Raw genomic sequence first — 19,057 nt, 5'->3', positions numbered from 1 at the left:
ATATTATATATATATATTAAAATACTACAATTGTATAAAAATTATTACGTAAAAATAATTTTATAAATTAATAAAATTTTATGTGATTCGTTATAACTATTTTATGATAAATATAATTTTATAATCTGACAAACTATATTTTATTATAATGTAAGTTTAATTATGAAATTATTTTTTAATTATGAAATTATTTTTATATAATTCTTTTATAATTAGAGTATTTATCTAATTCTAATAAAAGCTACTGTAATGAGCACTGGTCGTTTATGAGCTAATCCAAAAGCTTAAAATAATAGAAATTAATTGTTGAATCGAACCACTTAAACTACATGTTAAAATGATATTCGTGCTTTTGGAGCCATCTGATAAGAGAATCGTTAAGCACTTAATTAATGATATTTGGCTTCAATTAATTAATCATGTAAAAGTGACACACACGTCTTCATCAATATCGAATTAGACCAATATTGCAATTCGAGTACTCAAATTGGAGAAAGTATATACATAAAGCCTTGGCATATCATGTATTGTTTAAAACTTATATTTCCAAATTAAGTTTTTTTCTTCTATAAATACATGAGTGCTTGAGTTTTTTTTTTTTTTTTTTTTTTTTTTTTTGGTATTTCAAGATTCAGATGATCAAGTACTAAATATATATCAAACATGAGAGGACTACTCATGTGATCATGTACGAGATATCACAAAATTTATAACGATGTCAACAGGCTAGAACTTTAACATTGACTATCCTTTTGGTGATGAACTTCGATGCGACTTGAGTTTTTTTTTTTTTTTTTTTTTAAGATTTTACGTGTTTCAAAGTCATTTCTTAATTCTACGTACTGCGGCTTTGTTGAGAATGAAAAGTTATTGGTAATCTATAATGATTTCAGGTTGACTAATCATATTAGATTATAAGCAAATTGCATCTTTCTTTAAATTATTAAAACATATATGGTTTGAGTAATATTACTTATCATTTTAATTATCATCATCTTTTTATCATCTCATAATGTGGTATTAAATAATTAAAAATTATTTATTATATTTTATTTATAAACTTATCATCTAATGTCATATTATAAATAATGAGAAGCCAAATGATAAAAAGATAATTGCTGAATAGATATTTTCATATGCCTTATGCTTATATTAATACACCGGCCCCCCTTATTAATTAAAATGAGAAATGTTTTAGTAGCCTGGTCCCCTAATAATGCCTTCCCTAGTGCTCATATAATTAATAATAATAATAATATATAGTTGAGGCATTAATTTCTGAGTACTCTGGTCTCCAAAACCCAGATTTGGTTTTAGTGGGTTTGGCTTCTCTCCACTAATTAAACCACAGGACAAATTACATGCAGAGAGATGTTTGAGCCTGACATGCAATGCCAAACGTACGGAAGCTAGCTAGGACGGATGTAGTTATCTACCCCCATTTACTAAAAGATAATGCTAGTCCTCTCGTCCGAGCGCCGGGCATTTTTCTTTTTTTAATTTTAACTTTATGATTAAAGAAATATTTTTTAATGATATAGTATTTTTTTAATATTTAAAAACATTAAAAAAAATACATATAAAAAAAACACTAAAATAACCCGTTAGAACCATCAGTGGCTGTTGCGCCTAGGGCTGCAACCTGACTAACCTGACTCATGTATTGGCCCGAACCGACCCAACATGTCTTAAACACGGGCCAATCCAATATGGGCCAATCCGATCCGAGATTGAAAGTAGGTAATGGAATCCAAATCGTATACAAACAAATTCAACAAAAACCTTACAAATCCCATGAACAAAAAACGTGAACCACTCCATTCAAATTCCATAAATACTAATGCTATCAAACCACTTCAATTTCTAAGCAGAAACACCACGAGGGTTGCTCTTGCTTTTAGTCTCTGGGCTAGCTTCCTCGTCTTAGGCCCTCTCTTGGTTGCTTCATATGGTTGATCCTCTCTCACGACCCATCCTTTTTTATTGGTTGAAAATATTATGGAGATAGCTGGCGCCGCGTGGTGGTGAAAACCCTAAGAAGAGTGAGTTAAGAAGACAGAAGACGACGAAGAGGAAAGGGCGACGACAGCGCCGACGCCGAACTTAAACTTGAAGAGGGAGAGGTCGCGGCTCGACTCCTTGAGGCTGCTCTCGACGCATTCCATCTTTTTGGTCTTAAATTTCTTGGTGATAGATGAGAAGCCAAGAGATAGCGTCGCAGGCTATGGCAGTGCAGAACAAAATGGTCGAGACGATGAGGCTGTCGAAGTACTTGAAAGAGGAGTAGATCTGAGGAGAGGCCATGGGAATAGGTGGTTGTTTGGCAGATAGGAAAGGGCGAGAAACTGTTTTCTCGAGAGTTCTACGAGTTCAAATCGTTTAACGACTTGAATTGAATTGGAGTTTTCTTATAATGTCGGTTTCAGCAAATTCAACCCGCCAGTTACTCCACCCGCTTCTTTTGGTCAGGCCGGGTCGGGCCGGGCCGGGCCGGGTTCTAACGTTTTCTGCACAGACCTAATAGTGCCACCCTAAAAATGAAGAAAAATAATATTCTCATTATTAGTTTTTACAGTTCGATGTTATTGTTTGAATTTTTTATTTTTATTTAATGATTTAAGAATTATTTTTAATAATATTGCGATTTTTTTAATTTTTTAAAATATTTAAAAGTGTAAAAAAATACATGTAAAAAAATAATAAATAAAAAAAGACCAATTATACTTAGTAGCTCGCGCAGGAGCTCGGAGCCGTGGACGTACCACTGTCGTTTACCAAAACCTTCACATGATTGGCCAGAAAATTATTTGGAATCTAAGAGGAAATAAAATATAGAAAACTCTGAGACTTTATTAAAATTAAATTCCATATGGGAGGTGTTACAGTAAAAAAAAAAAAAATATATATATATATATATATATATAAAATTGTATCGACTGACATGAAATGTCACGTGACTATTAATTATTAAAACACAAAAAAGAAAAAAAAAATGCGATACTCAAACTTCGGTCCCTCTCCCCTTAAAACCGGAAGGTACTGCCTAAAACTCATTTTTGTTGCGTTTAGATGTTAAATTGAGTTAAGATGAGTTGAGTTGAGATGATAAAATATTGTTAAAATATTATTTTTTAATATTATTATTATTTTAAAATTTAAAAAAATTGAATTGTTTATTATATTTTATATTAGAATTTGAAAAAATTGTAATGATGAGTTGAGATGAGTTGAGAATTATTGGTTTTGGAAGATTATTGGTTTTGGCTAGGGGCGCTGAGATCGATGAGTGTGTATGCATTTCGAAGAGTGCAGATCCTAATCTCATTTTGGTTTGGAGGAAATGGCTTTGGTATGTGTTGAAGAGGAATAAATACAATAGTATTAAATTAAAGGGATTTTGGCTTGGAGTTTTTTTGGTGAGTCGATCAGAGTGTGTAGCCGAAGCGGGTTACTCAATGGAATGATGGTTGGCAATAATTGTTGTGATTATCTACAGGAATTAATTGTGACGTGAGGTTACTTAGGAATTTAAATTTTGAGGTTATATTTTCTTGGGAGATTAAGCATCCAGTTGGTTGAATTAAGAACATTGTTATTTAATTTGAAGAGAGATTGGTGGGTCGTCATGTATGGTGTATGATTAGATCTTGGAAGTTGAAGCTTAGGCATCAGCGGTGGATAACATGATCAAGTATGTGAGTTAATATAGCATTAGGATCCTTGGGTGCTTTGCTTTGGCTTTTTGTGGATTGATGATTTGAGCAATATGGCTTGCCTTGAGGTTTAATAGTGATGTGCTATTGAAGGAACTAGTCGTGCTAATACTAGCTTATAGGAGTAGAAGTAGGTGGGCAAGTTACCATGAAGGTTTTGTTAATGTTTTGGTAAAGTCAATGGTGGTTCGTAGTGAGTTTAGTTACTGCTAGATTAGATGTTATTCAGAATGTAGGTGATGAGCTTTTGGGTTTAGGTTGTCGGGTAGAAGTTTATAGGCGCTCTTATCGGTTGGTCGGGTTGGAATCGAGCCTTTTAAGGTATGTTCCTTATCGTAGATGAGACGGATGTATTTTGGGTTGAGGTCACTTATTTTCAATTGGGATGCTGAAGTTGGTTGATATTGGTTTTCTGTCAATGGTCATGGATGTATTTTGCGGAATATTGATTTTGATTAAGGCAACGGAGTTACTTGAGGACTATGGGTGATAACTCGTGGTTTTGGAAAAGAGAGTATTTTCTACCAAATTATGATGAGAGTTTTTCATTAGTAGGTATGGAGCCATCTTGTACTCAATGGTGTTAGTTTTATGAGGACATAAATTTTATGCATGTGGTGAATTATCAGAATGCGCAGCAGGAGCGTGATATTTGTGGTTGTAGTTAGGAGTTCGGATTTTGCGCTGATCTTGAGGAATTAGTGGTGACTTGGATTTTTGAAACGATACTTGTAGTTGGAGATTAATCATTTGGTTGTGCAAAATTTGTTATTGATGGTTAACTTTGGAAATGTCCATTAGGTTACCAAAGGTAGAATACAATGAAGGTTTAGAAATTATAGCATAGGAGTCGATTGAGATTAGCACAGATTATTGTATGGAGCTATTAATCATTGGAATTTACTGGGTTTGTATTAAGGTTCTTGAGGAAATGAGATTTTGGATAACATAGCCGCCATAGGAATATTAGGCGTGATGTGTCACTGGGGGACTAACGCGAGTATGATGGATATCGTCATGTTTATTGAGAAATGTGTCACATGCCATCAGGTTAAGATGGAGCATCAAAGACCCGTTGGCAAACTTCAACCTCTCCCTATTCCTGAGTGGAAGTGGGATGATATTTGTATGGATTTTGTTATGGCCTTGTCGAGGACCCCTAGTGAAAAGAACTCAGTTTGGGTGATTGTTGATCGGTTGACCAAGAGTGCACATTTATTGCCTGTTAATAATACCGACTCTTTGGGTAAGTTGACTCGGTTGTACGTCAATGAGATAGTGCATTTGCATGGAGTACCCAAGAGTATCGTGTCAGATCGGGACCCGCGGTTCATGTCCCATTTTTTGAAGAGTTTGCAGGCAGCCTTAGGCACTAAGTTGAAGTTTAGTACTGCATATCACCCTCAGACAAACGATCAATCAGAGCGTACTATCCAGACTCTTGAGGATATGTTGCGAGCTTGTGTCATGAAATTTTAGGAAAGTTGGAAGAATCATTTGCTGCTAGTTGAGTTTGCTTATAATAATAGTTTTCATTGCTCCATTCAGATGGCCCGTATGAAGTTTTGTATGGAAGGAAGTGTAGATCACCTTTATTTTGGGATGAAGTTGGCGAGAGTAAATTAATTGGGCCTAAGATAATTCAAGAAATGAAAAATCAAGTTCAGTTTATAAGGACTAAAATGGCAGAAGCGCAAAGTCGCCAGAAGAGTTATGCAGATATAAGGAGAAGAGACTTATCCTTTGAGGCAGGTGATTGAGTTTATCTCAAAGTCTCTCCTATGAAAGGCGTTAAGCGCTTTGGTAAGAAGGGAAGACTTAGTCTGAGGTATGTTGGCCCTTTCCAAATTGTAGAAAAAGTTGTGCTTGTTGCTTACAGAGTTGCCTTGCCGGACTATTTTGGAAATGCTCATGATGTGTTCCATGCGTCATCATTGAAGAAGAGTTTTGGACAACAAAAGCCACGTTTGTTGACCCTGGCGGTATGTTTCTTAAGACTGCTCTTAGTCGAATCTTATTCTTGTCCTAGCTTTAATGTTTGACCTTGTCAATTTCGAGGATGAAATTTTATTTAAGGGAGGAGGATGTAACACCCCGTATTTTAGTGTATTTTTATTGAATGACTATTTTTATTAATTCAAAAATTTATTCTCTTGTTTTAAAATTGTCGGATTTTTAAATGGTTTATTTTATGATCTTTAATTGTGAAAATTAAATTTGATATATTTCCTTAATATTGTTGTTATGCATTTCAATTGTTCTTCATTTTAAATTAATTGATTGTAGAATTTAATTATTTTATTTTCATTTTATCATTACGTTTAAATTATTTTAATTGAGATGGTGTTTTGAAATCTTTTTCGTTTGATCATTTTTGTGATCCAAGATGTGAGGATTGGAACTCATTTATTTCCCTCCATTTTTCTTTTTTTCTTTTTTCTTCCCTTTTTCTTTCCTCTCCTTTTTCTTTTTCTTTCCTCTCTCTCTTTCCTCTTCCCACGCACTGCTTCCCCTCTCTCCCGTGCGATTTTCTTCTCCTCCACCCAGCCATCGCCACGCACCGCCGTGCACCTCACCGCCCAGCCCACCTTCTTCTCTTCCCTCCACGACCACCCCCCTCAGTTCTTAGCCCCTTTCGCGCCGCCGTTTGCCTCCAAGAACTCCTCAAAGCCGTGGCACCTCTTGAGCTCACGCGCTGCCGTCGCGCCACCTCCGGCCACCATTTCTTCACCACTTCATCCTCGACCTCCTAGCAACCCAATGCACCCATCCTTAGCTTCAATCTACCACCGGTGAAGTACATCCATCAACATTTTCGTTTTGAGCATTTTTGGCCTAAAACTGCCTCCTACACCGCCACCCACGACAAACCACCACCACCACTAGCTTCACCGACATCCCTAAGCTCTACCCTATCAATTTCGGGTCTTGGTTTGTCTCTATTCAAAAGTGAGTTTTTAAGACTCATGGCCACAATGTATATTACACTGTTACGTTGCTGAGCTGCCACTTCTTGCACCTCCGTGATCCTTCGAAAATTATCATATAGCACTGTAAGTATTTTTTCAAAGAACTATCGTGATTTAAATATATTTTTGCACTGACTCATTTATTGTGATTTGGTTAGTTATGCCGAACTGAGTCCTAGGAGTACAGGGGTCGAATGGATTGGAGGATAAAGTTGTTTGTGTGTTTGAGTTGTGTTGAGAGTTGTTGGTTGTTGGTTAAGGCGTCGTATCATGTACATGGCATATTTGCACGCATGATCATGTTTGTAAAGGAAACTGGATTTTCGTGTAATTGCATTCATGTTCATGTGTTTATTGAAAACTGGGTTTTCATGTGTTAAAGGATTTTTGGGTGCGTGTGTATCACGACCCCAAGCCGAGATAAGGCATTATCTCGGTGGAGCTCATCTGGTCACTCGGGAGCGGAATATACTGAGTGACATCCCTTGGGTTTTCGCCGGGTGACAACGGGATCGGACGAGATGGTCTCATGCCGACTCCGTGGCCCCTCTGCTAGCGGGGGCTAGAGGATGCTTGGCCACGAACGCGCTGGGCGCGGAACTGGGCATTGCTCGTTGCGTAGTGGATGCTTGTCCACAAACGCACTAGGCGCGAAACTGGGCATCGCTACGAAGTCAGGATGTGCGAATGATCCCTAGGGAAGATCATGGGTCAAAATGAGATTTTGGCGTGTGTTGAAAAATATCCATTTTCGGGAAAAAATGATATTTTTGGGTCTGACGCATATTTCATCATATGCATGCATGTTAGTTGCATCAATATGTTTTTATCTCGTGGTTATTTGATTTATACTTACCTGTGGTACCACTTTATGGTATTGCAGATTTTGATGTAGTTGTGGATGACGAGCCTTAAGCTTGGCTCCGTTGGAGGAGTGATCTGGGATTGCTCCCGTATATCAAGATTTGTTTTATCAATTATTATGTATTTGCCTTTGTAATATATTTTGGGATGACTGTATAACTTTTTGAAGATGATTTGTTTTGAATATTTGTATTTAAACTCTTGGTACTTAGATGACTTATTTATATTATCCGTTACGATTTTTATTGTGCACTTTTGCATGTTGCACACACTTGAGCACATTTCATTAGAATGCGTGACCCATGTTGTCATCATCCTGATGTCACGATTCTCATGTTTTTATACGTGAGAGTCGGGGCACCACATGGGGAGGAAAAAAAAGAAATAAGACATTGTTGTAAAGAATGGAGCAGCTATTAATAAATTTTTTTATTGTTATAAAAGAAACAAGACATTGTTGTTGCACACATCAAGATATTGTTGTTGTGGTCATATGAGAAAAACAAGATGATATTGCCGACATGGTTTTATCGAATATATGACCAACGCTTCCTCGTTTTCTTTTCCAATAAGAGAGAAAGAGAGCATTGGAGTAGCTAGAACTTAACAGGCATCGATCCAAAAAAGAGTGGAAGAAAAATAGTATAAGATAGAGAGCTGCAACCAAAGCAGTGAATTTCAAGTCTCCACTTATTTTTCATATTCTTTTACCATAAAACACACAACTTTCCCAGCTTTTCTTTATCCCTTTTGTTTTTTTTTTTTTAAACAATTATGTGTTGCTTCTTGTATCTTGAAGGACCTCAACCCCAGTTCTGAGATCCTCACACTAGGACTCACGGCCATGGAGTTCAATCTTGAAAATCCATTAACTCATTTTCCACGAATCCAAAACCCGTATTCCTTTTTATTGGAAGAGAAGAGGAAAATATACAATGAATGATTCATAGAGACCAGCTCTGAGTGGAGAAGAGAATGAGTTGCTCTAAGTGGAGATGACGAAGGGACTTTGATGGTGGGTTCGTGGAGACCAGGTCTGGAGTGGAAAAGACGAAGGGAAGGGTTGGCTTCGTGGGAATGGGTTGGCTTCATGGAGAAGACGTGCATTTTGAGAATTCAAATGAAACGGTGTGTTTCATCTCCACGTGAGCACCAGTTTCTCAACGGTTCTCCAAGGGCGGTTGCACACAGCATTTTTCAGTAGAGATTTCGCACGTCACCCTACACAGAGTAAAAGATACGGACAAACCTCTCAATTCCTAAGATTTTATATTGATTTCCGCAAAATCTCTTTCAAATAACGCTACCTATTGATGATATTTATACTATATATATATATCGAGTATCAAAATGGTAGTTAAATTAATGTCTTACTTGCATCATACAACTTCAAGTATTCTTTGTAATTAAGATCGAGATCATGGTCACAATTTATTTAAAAAATGCGTTGATGACTAGTATGTTTCCTTATATATATATATATATATTCATTTGAAACAATCTTATAAAGAGCTGATTAATATCTATGATCTGTTTTTTTATCTGGGTCCACGCGAAGCCAGAAAATAATTAAAAAGTTTGAGGTTAGAGATCATCACCTTTTGGACTCGGTATATATAATGCAATGATTTATGGTGAATAGCCTAATGCACTTTGGATTTACTTATTTTTCATTCTCGCAACCAATCACATGATGTAGCAGCGAACGAACGCGCGGAAACCGATCCCCATATAAGAGACACATCTAGATATATAACGTGGTACACAAAAAATTAAGAAATGATGTTATTATGTAAAGAGTAATGCGAGATCCCTTTTAAAAAATAATGGGTTTTATTATTATTATTATTTATTTAGATCTTATATTTATTCACTCTTTTTTTTTAAAAACAATTGTCTGACACTTACACATTACATGACTGTACATATCATTTCTCTATTAAAATGAAGAGGAATATTTTAGATTTCATTTTTTTTTATATAGAATCTATATATATATATATACATAACGAATTTCTTTCCTGAAATATCAATCATTATTTTTAAAGTCAAATCATTCAAATTTTGTCATCTCATCAATATAAAAGTAATAATTTAAAGATTTTAAAAACAATACTATGATGTTTTATTTGAAAAAATCAGAGAATATAATCTTGATCCACGTACATTTTAATAACTTGAATATATAACATCAAAATGCTAATCAAATCATGAGTCCCTTTTTCAAAAGTGAATTCAGTGCATGATTTTCTCCGGAGGCACTTAAACGATATAATTAGAACTCTGTGTTTATTCTTCAGTAGCATAAGTTATGTACGTTTGAAGACTTTGAGTCTAGTTTTGTTTTTGGCGTTTAGTAAATGAGTTGATATTAAAATTAAAAATTAAATAAAATATTATTAGATTATATTTTTTTAATATTTTTTTTATTTTAAAATTTAAAAAAGTTAAATTAATTATTCTATTTTGTGTAAGAATTTAAAAAAAATATAATAATTAAATAGAATTAAGAAGAATTGTAAAAATAAATGATACTTAAAATTCTAGCAAAAGGAAAGATAATATTAAGACGACAAAATTGCTCGGTTGGGGGCCATTATTCTTATCCTCTGAATATCTTAGTATTAAGTTACTGTATAACACATCATACATCATCTTCTTCAGTTTTCACCACTACGTCCATAGTTTCCTTTGTTTTTTTTGTAGCTGTTAAACGATAGAACAGTACTAACCCTTAAACTAACAAATTAACAGAACTAGTCAACATCAAGTACTACTTTCTATTTTTGGAAGATAAAAGAATTAATTACGTACCACATAATCGTTGAACTTTAAATAATTGAAACATGGAAAATTATATATATTTTTTCTTCCAAATACCACTGATAATTGTTTTGTAATATGATCTCTAGAGCAAAAGCAACCTCTCATGAATTTAGGTACAATTTAGGCTTCGTTTATTTTTACAGATGAGATGAGATGAGTTAAACTTAAAGTTAAAAAGTTGAATAAAATATTATTAAAATATATTTTTTAATATTAATTTTATTTTGAGATTTGAAAAAGTTGAATTGTTTATTTTATTTTGTATTGGAAGTTGGAAAAGTTATAATAATTAGATGAAATAAAATATTTTCTAAAAACAAACTAGCTAAAGAATTAGTGGTAGTTTGGGAGTAATATTTCAAATTAAGGAGCTAAATGGCAATTACCTTGGTAGTTTGGATTATATAATGTTGCAAAAGAAGTAGTTGTAGTTTGGGAGTACTGCAATTAAATTAATATAATTTTTCTAGAAATAATTTCCAACAATATAGCAATGGGCCAATATGAGTGAATAAGCCCTACACTTTGAAAAAAAGCCAATCCATCGTTAAGGTCCAAAATATTTTTATTGGAAAATAATTATTCTTACTAAAAAATATTTCTTTCTCGATCTCTCAAAAATAATTTTCTTTTTCTTCTTCTTCTTCTTCCGAAGTCCAATCATCGATACCATATTAGTACCAAAAGGGCAATTTTCTTCTTCTTCTTCTTCCATAAGCTGCTATACATTAATAACATTTTTTATTATGTCCATATATAGCAGCTTATAATTTACTTTACTTCACGTGAGTGCACCGAAAGGGCAACTAGCTAGCTAGCTTGCATGCATATATAAATATAAATATATATGGTTGCTAAGTTATTCATATGATCTTTGTCCCATTATTTAATTATATATTCTCTTGAAAGGCTCATATATATATATGGTATCTAGATGTACGTATAATATTAAAATCTTGAAAACCTAAATAAAGCCAGAGAATACCGAAACATCATAGCCAAGTGTGTCCTGGGATCGAATCGTACTGTTTTTTATATTACAGCTTTGTTGTCTTCACATGATAATTCTCATAGTAAATAATACGTGGCTAATATCAACAATCATTCAATCATCCATACAGATCAATAAGGCTCGGAAAAAAACTAAAATATCTAGAGGTTGATATAATTTTTTTTTTAATTTTTCTGAAAAGAAAAAATTAGATAGTGAGATAATGCAAGTTGTACAGTAATAATTGAAATATATATTTATATATATATATATATTTATATTTATATAAATTAATTGGACAAGCCAGGCGGCCGATTTCAGTACTGCCACATATATATCTCATAGATTTATATGTGAAATTAAATTAATTGTACTATATATATAAATGACGACATTAACGATCCAGAATGAAAAATTAATAGATGCTCAATTTTAAAGCGAATTGCCTTTCACTCGACCAAATTGCTATTGTAACTTTGTCTCTCTCAAAATCTGAGGGCTTTTACTAATTAATTAAAAAAGTGTTACAAACATGCATAAAAAATCTCACAAAAATAAATTTATAAATTGACATAACTTTATATGATACTTTAGATCTATTTTACTATAAAAGTAACATTACAATCTAATGAATTACATCAAGTCACGTCAATTCATGAGTTTACTTTTGTGGAATCTCTTTGTGTCTAAATCATTTCTTAATTAATAATGGTTCCTTTATAAAGTTCTTTATTTAAAAAAAAAAAAAATCAACTCCAGCACTTAGGCCTTGTTTGTATATTGTTAGAATATTATTTTTATTTTAAAATTTGAAAAAATTAAATTATGTTTGAGTGGTTTTTTGAAAAAAAAAAAAAGATTTAATGAAATGAGTAGAAATCAATTAAAATAGCTATCCAAATTAGTCATTGTACTCTCTTAAATCTTTAACCGCGATGGTGTATATATATAGTCAGAATAAAGAGCACCTCAAAGTTAGGTTCCGGTACCCAATCCCAAGACTTCTTTAAATTTGTAAGGTGCCTAGAGACAAAAGAAATTACCATGATATATTATCTTTCCCATTCCTCTCCTCAACGAATTCAAGTAACGGCCGGCCAATCGAAACCTACTTTCCCTCCATTTGCATGTCCACCCACCCTGATCTCCGTTTGTTTTCCTTCCAATGTTCACCTTTACACACACACATACACATGTATATATAAAATCTCATCATATGCAGTTCGCACAGATGAAAGAAGTATTCTTGGAACTATGGAAGAAGACGAGAGAAAGAACAATAATTGCGTAAAGCAAGCGGCCATTCTGTACAGCTTTGTTTCATAGGCGGTCTATAAATCTAATTTAGCGACATATCATGCATGCCTTGCCCTCTAGTTGGGGAAGCAACACACGAAATTGATTGCTGCCATGCTCTTGTACTTTCTCTTCCAATTTCATTATGATCTTTTTCCTTGTTTATATTATGCGACATATACATACATATCAATCCTTGGATCTTCATATCTTTGTGCAAAACCAGCCAGTAAGTACCCTTTTCTAATGGAAGGCAAAGTTACAATCAGCCCTTTACAAGGCTATTTATTTCAGTAATATATATGCGTGAGTGTGCGCGTACAGAGCATGTAAGTTTATAACAATTTAATAAAAAATTTAGGCATCTTTAGGTTACGCAGTTCAGATAAGATGAGATGTTTTATTAAAAGTTGAATAAAATATTATTAGAATATTATTTTTTAATATTATTTTTATTTTAAAATTTAAAAAAGTTGAATTATTTATTATATTTTATATGAAATTTTGAAAATATTGTAATGATGAGATGATTTTGTATATCTAAACCGGCCTTTAATTTAAAATTTTAATAGAATCGTGTACTTGGACTACTTTGATTTGTTGAGATGCTTTGATTGGACTCATCGATTCATTTCATTTCGATATACATAAGGAGAAAACAAAGATTCCCTGATTTTAAAGAAGGCAACAAACTGAACAAGAAATCAATTAATTGTGGCCCTTCAAGATATTATTTATATATAAATAAATCATGACCACCATGATATGCATGAGAAGATTAATATATATCGGAACTAAAGGAACCCGAAATTGAGACAATAGAAAGAACAAAAGCAAATTAGCAGGCAAGAAAGACATTTAAAAAGTACTGCTGATCCCATGATAACAGAAATAATCTTCCTCGTGCACATGACTTGTCCTGATGATCTACTTGGTAAAGCAAGACACATGCTGCATGATTCAACAGCTTACCATTCCTTCTGTACAACAATTTTTTAGTATCTTTTCCTTGTCGGATTCAATATTTTTTGTACCTCCATATATGCATGCCATACTCCAACCAGCTTGTTTATTAACACGACAGTACTGTGATCTGTGAACCTAAAAGTACTTGTCCTTTTGATCGAGTTAAAGATCAGTAGTCCCAATTAATGTGCAATTCGTGAAAAGCTAGCACGAAATGTTGGCACCCTGCTATGCTTCTGAACTTGTCTGGTCAATATAATATCTTGATGATCAGGTTGAGTAAACCTATAATCCAATCAATCGATTTTATAATATTCTCTCAGCTTGATTTATTTCTTCCGATTATTAATTTTAATTATCATTATTATAATCCTTAAATTTATAATTTTCTCAATTAAAGTATCTCTTTTTCATATTTTATCGTTATATAAGATATCATCGAAAATATAATATGAGACATGCCATGGAGTGCATGCGATCACCCTTTAATTTTTTTTTTTTAATTTTTAATTTTAAGAATTTTATTATTTGATTTTCAAAAATTTGCCTATTGTTTAATATTTTATATGATCATCTTGGGGTTTTTATATCATTTTTAGATTTTAACTTTTAAGGACGTGGTAAAAGATTTTGATAGATTTTCCAGTGGATATATATATGATCGATGGAGGGGTTTTATTGAAAAATTATAAAGTCGATCGAGGATATTCAATATATAATAAAACCAAGGACCCAAGGAGCAAATTAAATAGATCATATATAATTGCGCAAGACTCAGGCTTCTACTGCTGTTTTTATATTACCAACCTCATGATCTTCGTTAATAACAATATTGCCGAACCTAGTAGATTATGATCTGCAACATTTTTACAGGCCGGCCCCCTGCTTTTTCAATGATAATTTTGACCCGACGATCAAGTTAGAAAGTTCTGACCAAATATATATATATATATATATATATATATATATATAAACGTAGTCTACTTTATGACTTTTAATTTGGGTCGAGAAGCACATGATGAGATTGGTAAACATCCTCAAAAAAGACAAGAAGATCAGCTAGCTAGGAAGATAATGTTTTAAATTGTTTAATATTATTATATATAAGAACTGCCTGGCTAGCTAGCTAGCTAGTGGCCGCTAGAATTGCATGTATATATATATATATTATTGCCAATTAAAAAAAAAAAAAAGTATGTATATATATATATATATAGATTGGCGTATAAAAATCAGATAATTATTAATTCTTATCACTATGATCATTGTGTTCAACGTCTTGATCATCATCTCCTTTGCTCCCCGCTTAATTAGTCCAAGGTAGAAAGATCAGTGCCAATATTATTGTGGTTAGTGCGTGGAGACTCCTCAAGCAGATTGGTGCTTCACTAGATCCTGTCGCAGGAAAAGTACTATTAAGTTCACAGAATTAAGTACACCAAAAGACTATATACATCTTGCTAGATGATTTTTTTAAAAGGGCTCCTTGTATACTCCATTACTACTCTTTCAGCCCATAAGGCAAACAAATAAGAAACCGGATTAAATCAGGAGAGAAGGGACTTGGGCTCATGGGCCCATATATACACGTGTGTGTGTGTGTGTGTGTGTGGCAATATATCAAGAATTTTCAATTTTAATAGATGAGCAAAAGAATAGATAAATTTACCCCCGTCTACGCCAGTAGGCCTAGTACTTCTTGGCGAGGCAGAAGGACTGGGTGCTGGGCCAAACCCAAGACTATTACAATCTGCTCCCAAGTAGCCTGTCAAAAGGAATTGTAACCATCACTTTAACATGTATCTTATAAATCAATAAAAAATCTCAAACTTTAGGTTAAAACATGAAATTAGAATTTCCGGCTTGCAATTCTAGGGTGTGCAAGTTGCACACTTTTTTGGGAAAAAAAATGGTTAATTACAATTTGTTCTCTTGAATTTTCACTCAATTTACAATGTACTTTTGAAACTATTAATTGCACCAAAGAGGATCCTCGAACTTTCAAAATTTTTCAATCTTCTCCTTTCGTCTACCGGCAGCGTTAAATCTAACAGAAATTTATTGTAATGATGTAATTTTCATCTAATTTATTATCATTGACCATATAAAATATAAAATAACATATGTTATCAACTAATAATAAATCATTAATCATTAACCATTTATAAAATTATTGTATAGCTGAGTTGCAAGCAAATATGAATAATCTATGTACACAATGAAATTATTTGATATTTATTAACCATATAAAAATTAATAAAAAAATTATTTAATGATTTATGATTTATTATTAATTGATAGCATATATTATTTTATATTTTATATAGTTAATGATAATAAATTAGATGAAAATTACATCTTTACAGTGAATAGTATGTATGTGAGCAGCACGTGTAGTGAATTTTCTTTAGATTTAACGATGATGGTGGACGGAAGGGGGGATTGAGAAGTTTTGAAAGTCGGAGGGTCCACTTTGATGCAATTAGTAGTTTTGGAGGCACATTGTAAATTAAGTGAAAATTCAAGAGAACAAAGTGTAATTAACTAAAAAAAAAAGTGGATTATACTTTTTTTAAAATACGTAAGATTTACACACTCTAGAATTACAAATATTATTTCTCATAATATAAACCTATTTGGTGCTATTTAAAACACGATATCATGTATGTATAAATAATATTCAAGCTTCTTTTGAACAGAAAATGGGGAAGAAGAAGATCAAGTAGTAATTAGCTTACATTGCTTAAAACAAGCATTGCCTTTTAAATTCAACAAATTCTGGGAGCCTTCATTACATTCGCATGTGTATCCAGTTCCATTGGTTACGCAAGTTCCATCGCCGCACCAAACGAGAGCACAAGCTGTAAATCAATTAAAAAAAAAACAAGAAAATGCTGTTTAATGGGCTTAATTTTCTCCACTGCACCAAGATTATGCTCTTGGTTGTTTTATATATTTGAAAATTAAAAAAATATCCGGTGGTAAATGGGAAGGGAGTACGGTTAGACAAATTTAGAGGGGGTGGAACAAGAGGAGCTGGTGGCGGTGGTGGTGATGTTGACCCTTTGCCACATTGAAAATCAACTGTGCCTGCAATTTCATCAATGACCCAATTAATTAATTTGTCTTTTCTTTCATTTCAGGCAAATTTTTTTTTAAAAAAACAAAAAACAACAATAGAGTTCATAAATTATAATCATGGAAGTAGTATAATCGGTTAAAATCATCAAGAAAATATTACAAATGGAATGAATTAACAATGAGCTTCGACTTCTAGAATTTTGATTTTTTAATGACAAAGTATCATTAAAAATAAAAAAAACCAACTTTAAATTAAAGTAATACTGATATAATTGTGGACTTCACAAATATTGTGTAATCGTTTTGAAAAATAATAAGATTAATTATTAAAAAATTAAATTTTTTATATAAATTTCGTATTAACTCATTTTTAAAAAAAAAAAGAATTACAGTTCCACACATTATAAATATCGTTGTTTCCTAATGTACACCATAAGTGCGATGGGCCAACTTCGCATTTCATATCAAGAGCAAAATGGCTGTCATAAGTTTTTTTTTTTTTTTTTTTTTCTTTCTTTCTTTAATGGCCCTGTCGTTTTGATTGAAAAAAAAATAAAAAAAATCTGCTAAAGATTGTAGTTCCAAAAAGTATAGCAGAATTGACGATAAACCTCGGAATCCGAAACGTTAGTCGACCTTTGACGACTGACGACGAACAAAAAACTGTTTTCTAAGCAGCTAGCTAATTGAAAAGAAAAAATAAAAAAAATTGAAAATAGGAGAACCTGGATTTTTTTTTTTTTTTTTTGTGTTGAGAGAGAGAGAGAGAGAGAGAGTAAAAAATAATGAAGGTCTGTTAACTGTTAAATTGTAATGTATATGTATGCAGGATGGTCTTGCGGGCATTTTCCTTGTGGTTCTAGTGACTTCTACTTTCTTTGCATGCATATGCAGTAGTAGTGCACAGAGAGAGATAAACCCAACCATGCATCATGTGCATACATATAAACACACTGCATGGAGAGAGAGAGAGAGAGAGAGAGACTCACAGTTAGGAACAACACAAGAGGGGAAAGTCAAAGGACCGAGCTGCATTTTCTTCCAACCAGGATTACACTCGCAGTCGAAACCAAGCACTGAAGCATTAGAGGCCTTGCATGTCCCTTCCCCACAATTTATTAGTGCACAGACTACATCTACGCATTATATGCACAAACACATCATCATCATCATCATCATCATCATCACTACCACTCCAAATTACACGCTAATTAATCAAAACCAAACCCATTTTAATTCAATAACATAATACATACAGAACAAATTATTTATCGAAACAAGATCACACGTGTTCAATTTCAAATGGGTTGTCACCTTGTAACGGGTTTGGAATCAACTGTGCAGAAGTGGCTCTCAGATTGCAGCAGATCAAGAGAGTGAAGAGAAGGAGATGGAAATGAATGAGAGTGATTAACTTCAAACTGAAGATTTCCATGTTCTAGCTAGCTAGGGTGCTGGATGGACGGGCGGCACGGTCGGTAGAGCCTCGTTTCAAGGTCATTTATATGAGAAGCTTAGCTGGTAATGATAAACTCACCCCCAAGTCACCTTTTTCTTATTTACTTTTATTTTTTAATAAATTTTCTTTCCCAACAAAAAAAAAAAAAAAAAATGTGTTATATATTTAGCAGTATCCAATATCACAAGATCTACCCAAACTTCCTTTTTCTTTCTTTGGTTCTTTATTTTTTGGCAACGAATCAAAAGAACTTCTCTTTTTGTTTGAATAATTTTAAACCTTAGAAGTACTTTATAACTTTGGTTTTTCTTAGCAAAAAATTAGTGAATTACTCGGTTAAGTATGTTTTACACGAAAAAGGAAAAAATAGAAGAGTAGTATTGTACAGAAGTTTTACACTCTGTCCACCACTTAAAAGACATGATTTTATTTTTTTATCCTCGTATTTTATATTTCATGAAATATAAAGGTAAAAGAATAAAATCACATATTTTTAAGTGGTGTGTAAAAGTATAGGATTTATGTCTAAAATTTTTCAAAAGAAGAAGGCACTTACTACGTACGTAAGTGGCCCAACAATGGGCGGAAGCATCAATAAGAGTATCTATTGGTGGGCAATGCGATGGGGGTGTCCGCCCAAGATTTTCGTGTGTAATTAATGAGGTTTAGATGGGGGGCGGTGCATGCGATGGAGGGAGAAAGAATGAGACATATAGATGAAATTGGTAGTGTCGATTTTAGCCACAAAGCAATCGGCAATTGGTGGTTAATTAGCCAAGTGCATGCTTCGGCCGTCTTAACTAATAAATATATGCGCGACCGCAGGCCTGACCTCTAATGCCATTTCAATATGTGCCACTTCATAGTCAAAGAGGCTTCTTCACGTTTTCCT

The 19,057-nt window shown here is 33.2% G+C and overlaps 1 protein-coding gene across 1 annotated transcript; it reads right to left on the bottom strand.

The window, feature by feature from the left end:
• Positions 1-14,694: 14,694 nt before the first annotated feature.
• Positions 14,695-18,189, bottom strand: LOC121261056 (delta and Notch-like epidermal growth factor-related receptor). Its single transcript, XM_041163202.1, has 6 exons — positions 18,021-18,189; positions 17,696-17,836; positions 16,626-16,715; positions 16,364-16,486; positions 15,295-15,390; positions 14,695-15,020 (listed from the first exon to the last, which is right to left on the bottom strand). The coding sequence occupies exons 1-6, from the start codon at positions 18,139-18,141 to the stop codon at positions 14,932-14,934; spliced, it is 660 nt and encodes a 219-aa protein (XP_041019136.1). The 5' UTR covers positions 18,142-18,189; the 3' UTR covers positions 14,695-14,931.
• Between the last annotated feature and the right edge of the window lie 868 nt (positions 18,190-19,057).

Source organism: Juglans microcarpa x Juglans regia, chromosome 1D, assembly GCF_004785595.1.
Source record: "Juglans microcarpa x Juglans regia isolate MS1-56 chromosome 1D, Jm3101_v1.0, whole genome shotgun sequence".
Classification (NCBI taxonomy): Eukaryota; Viridiplantae; Streptophyta; class Magnoliopsida; order Fagales; family Juglandaceae; genus Juglans; species Juglans microcarpa x Juglans regia.
This window is presented reverse-complemented; position numbering and strand designations above follow the sequence as displayed.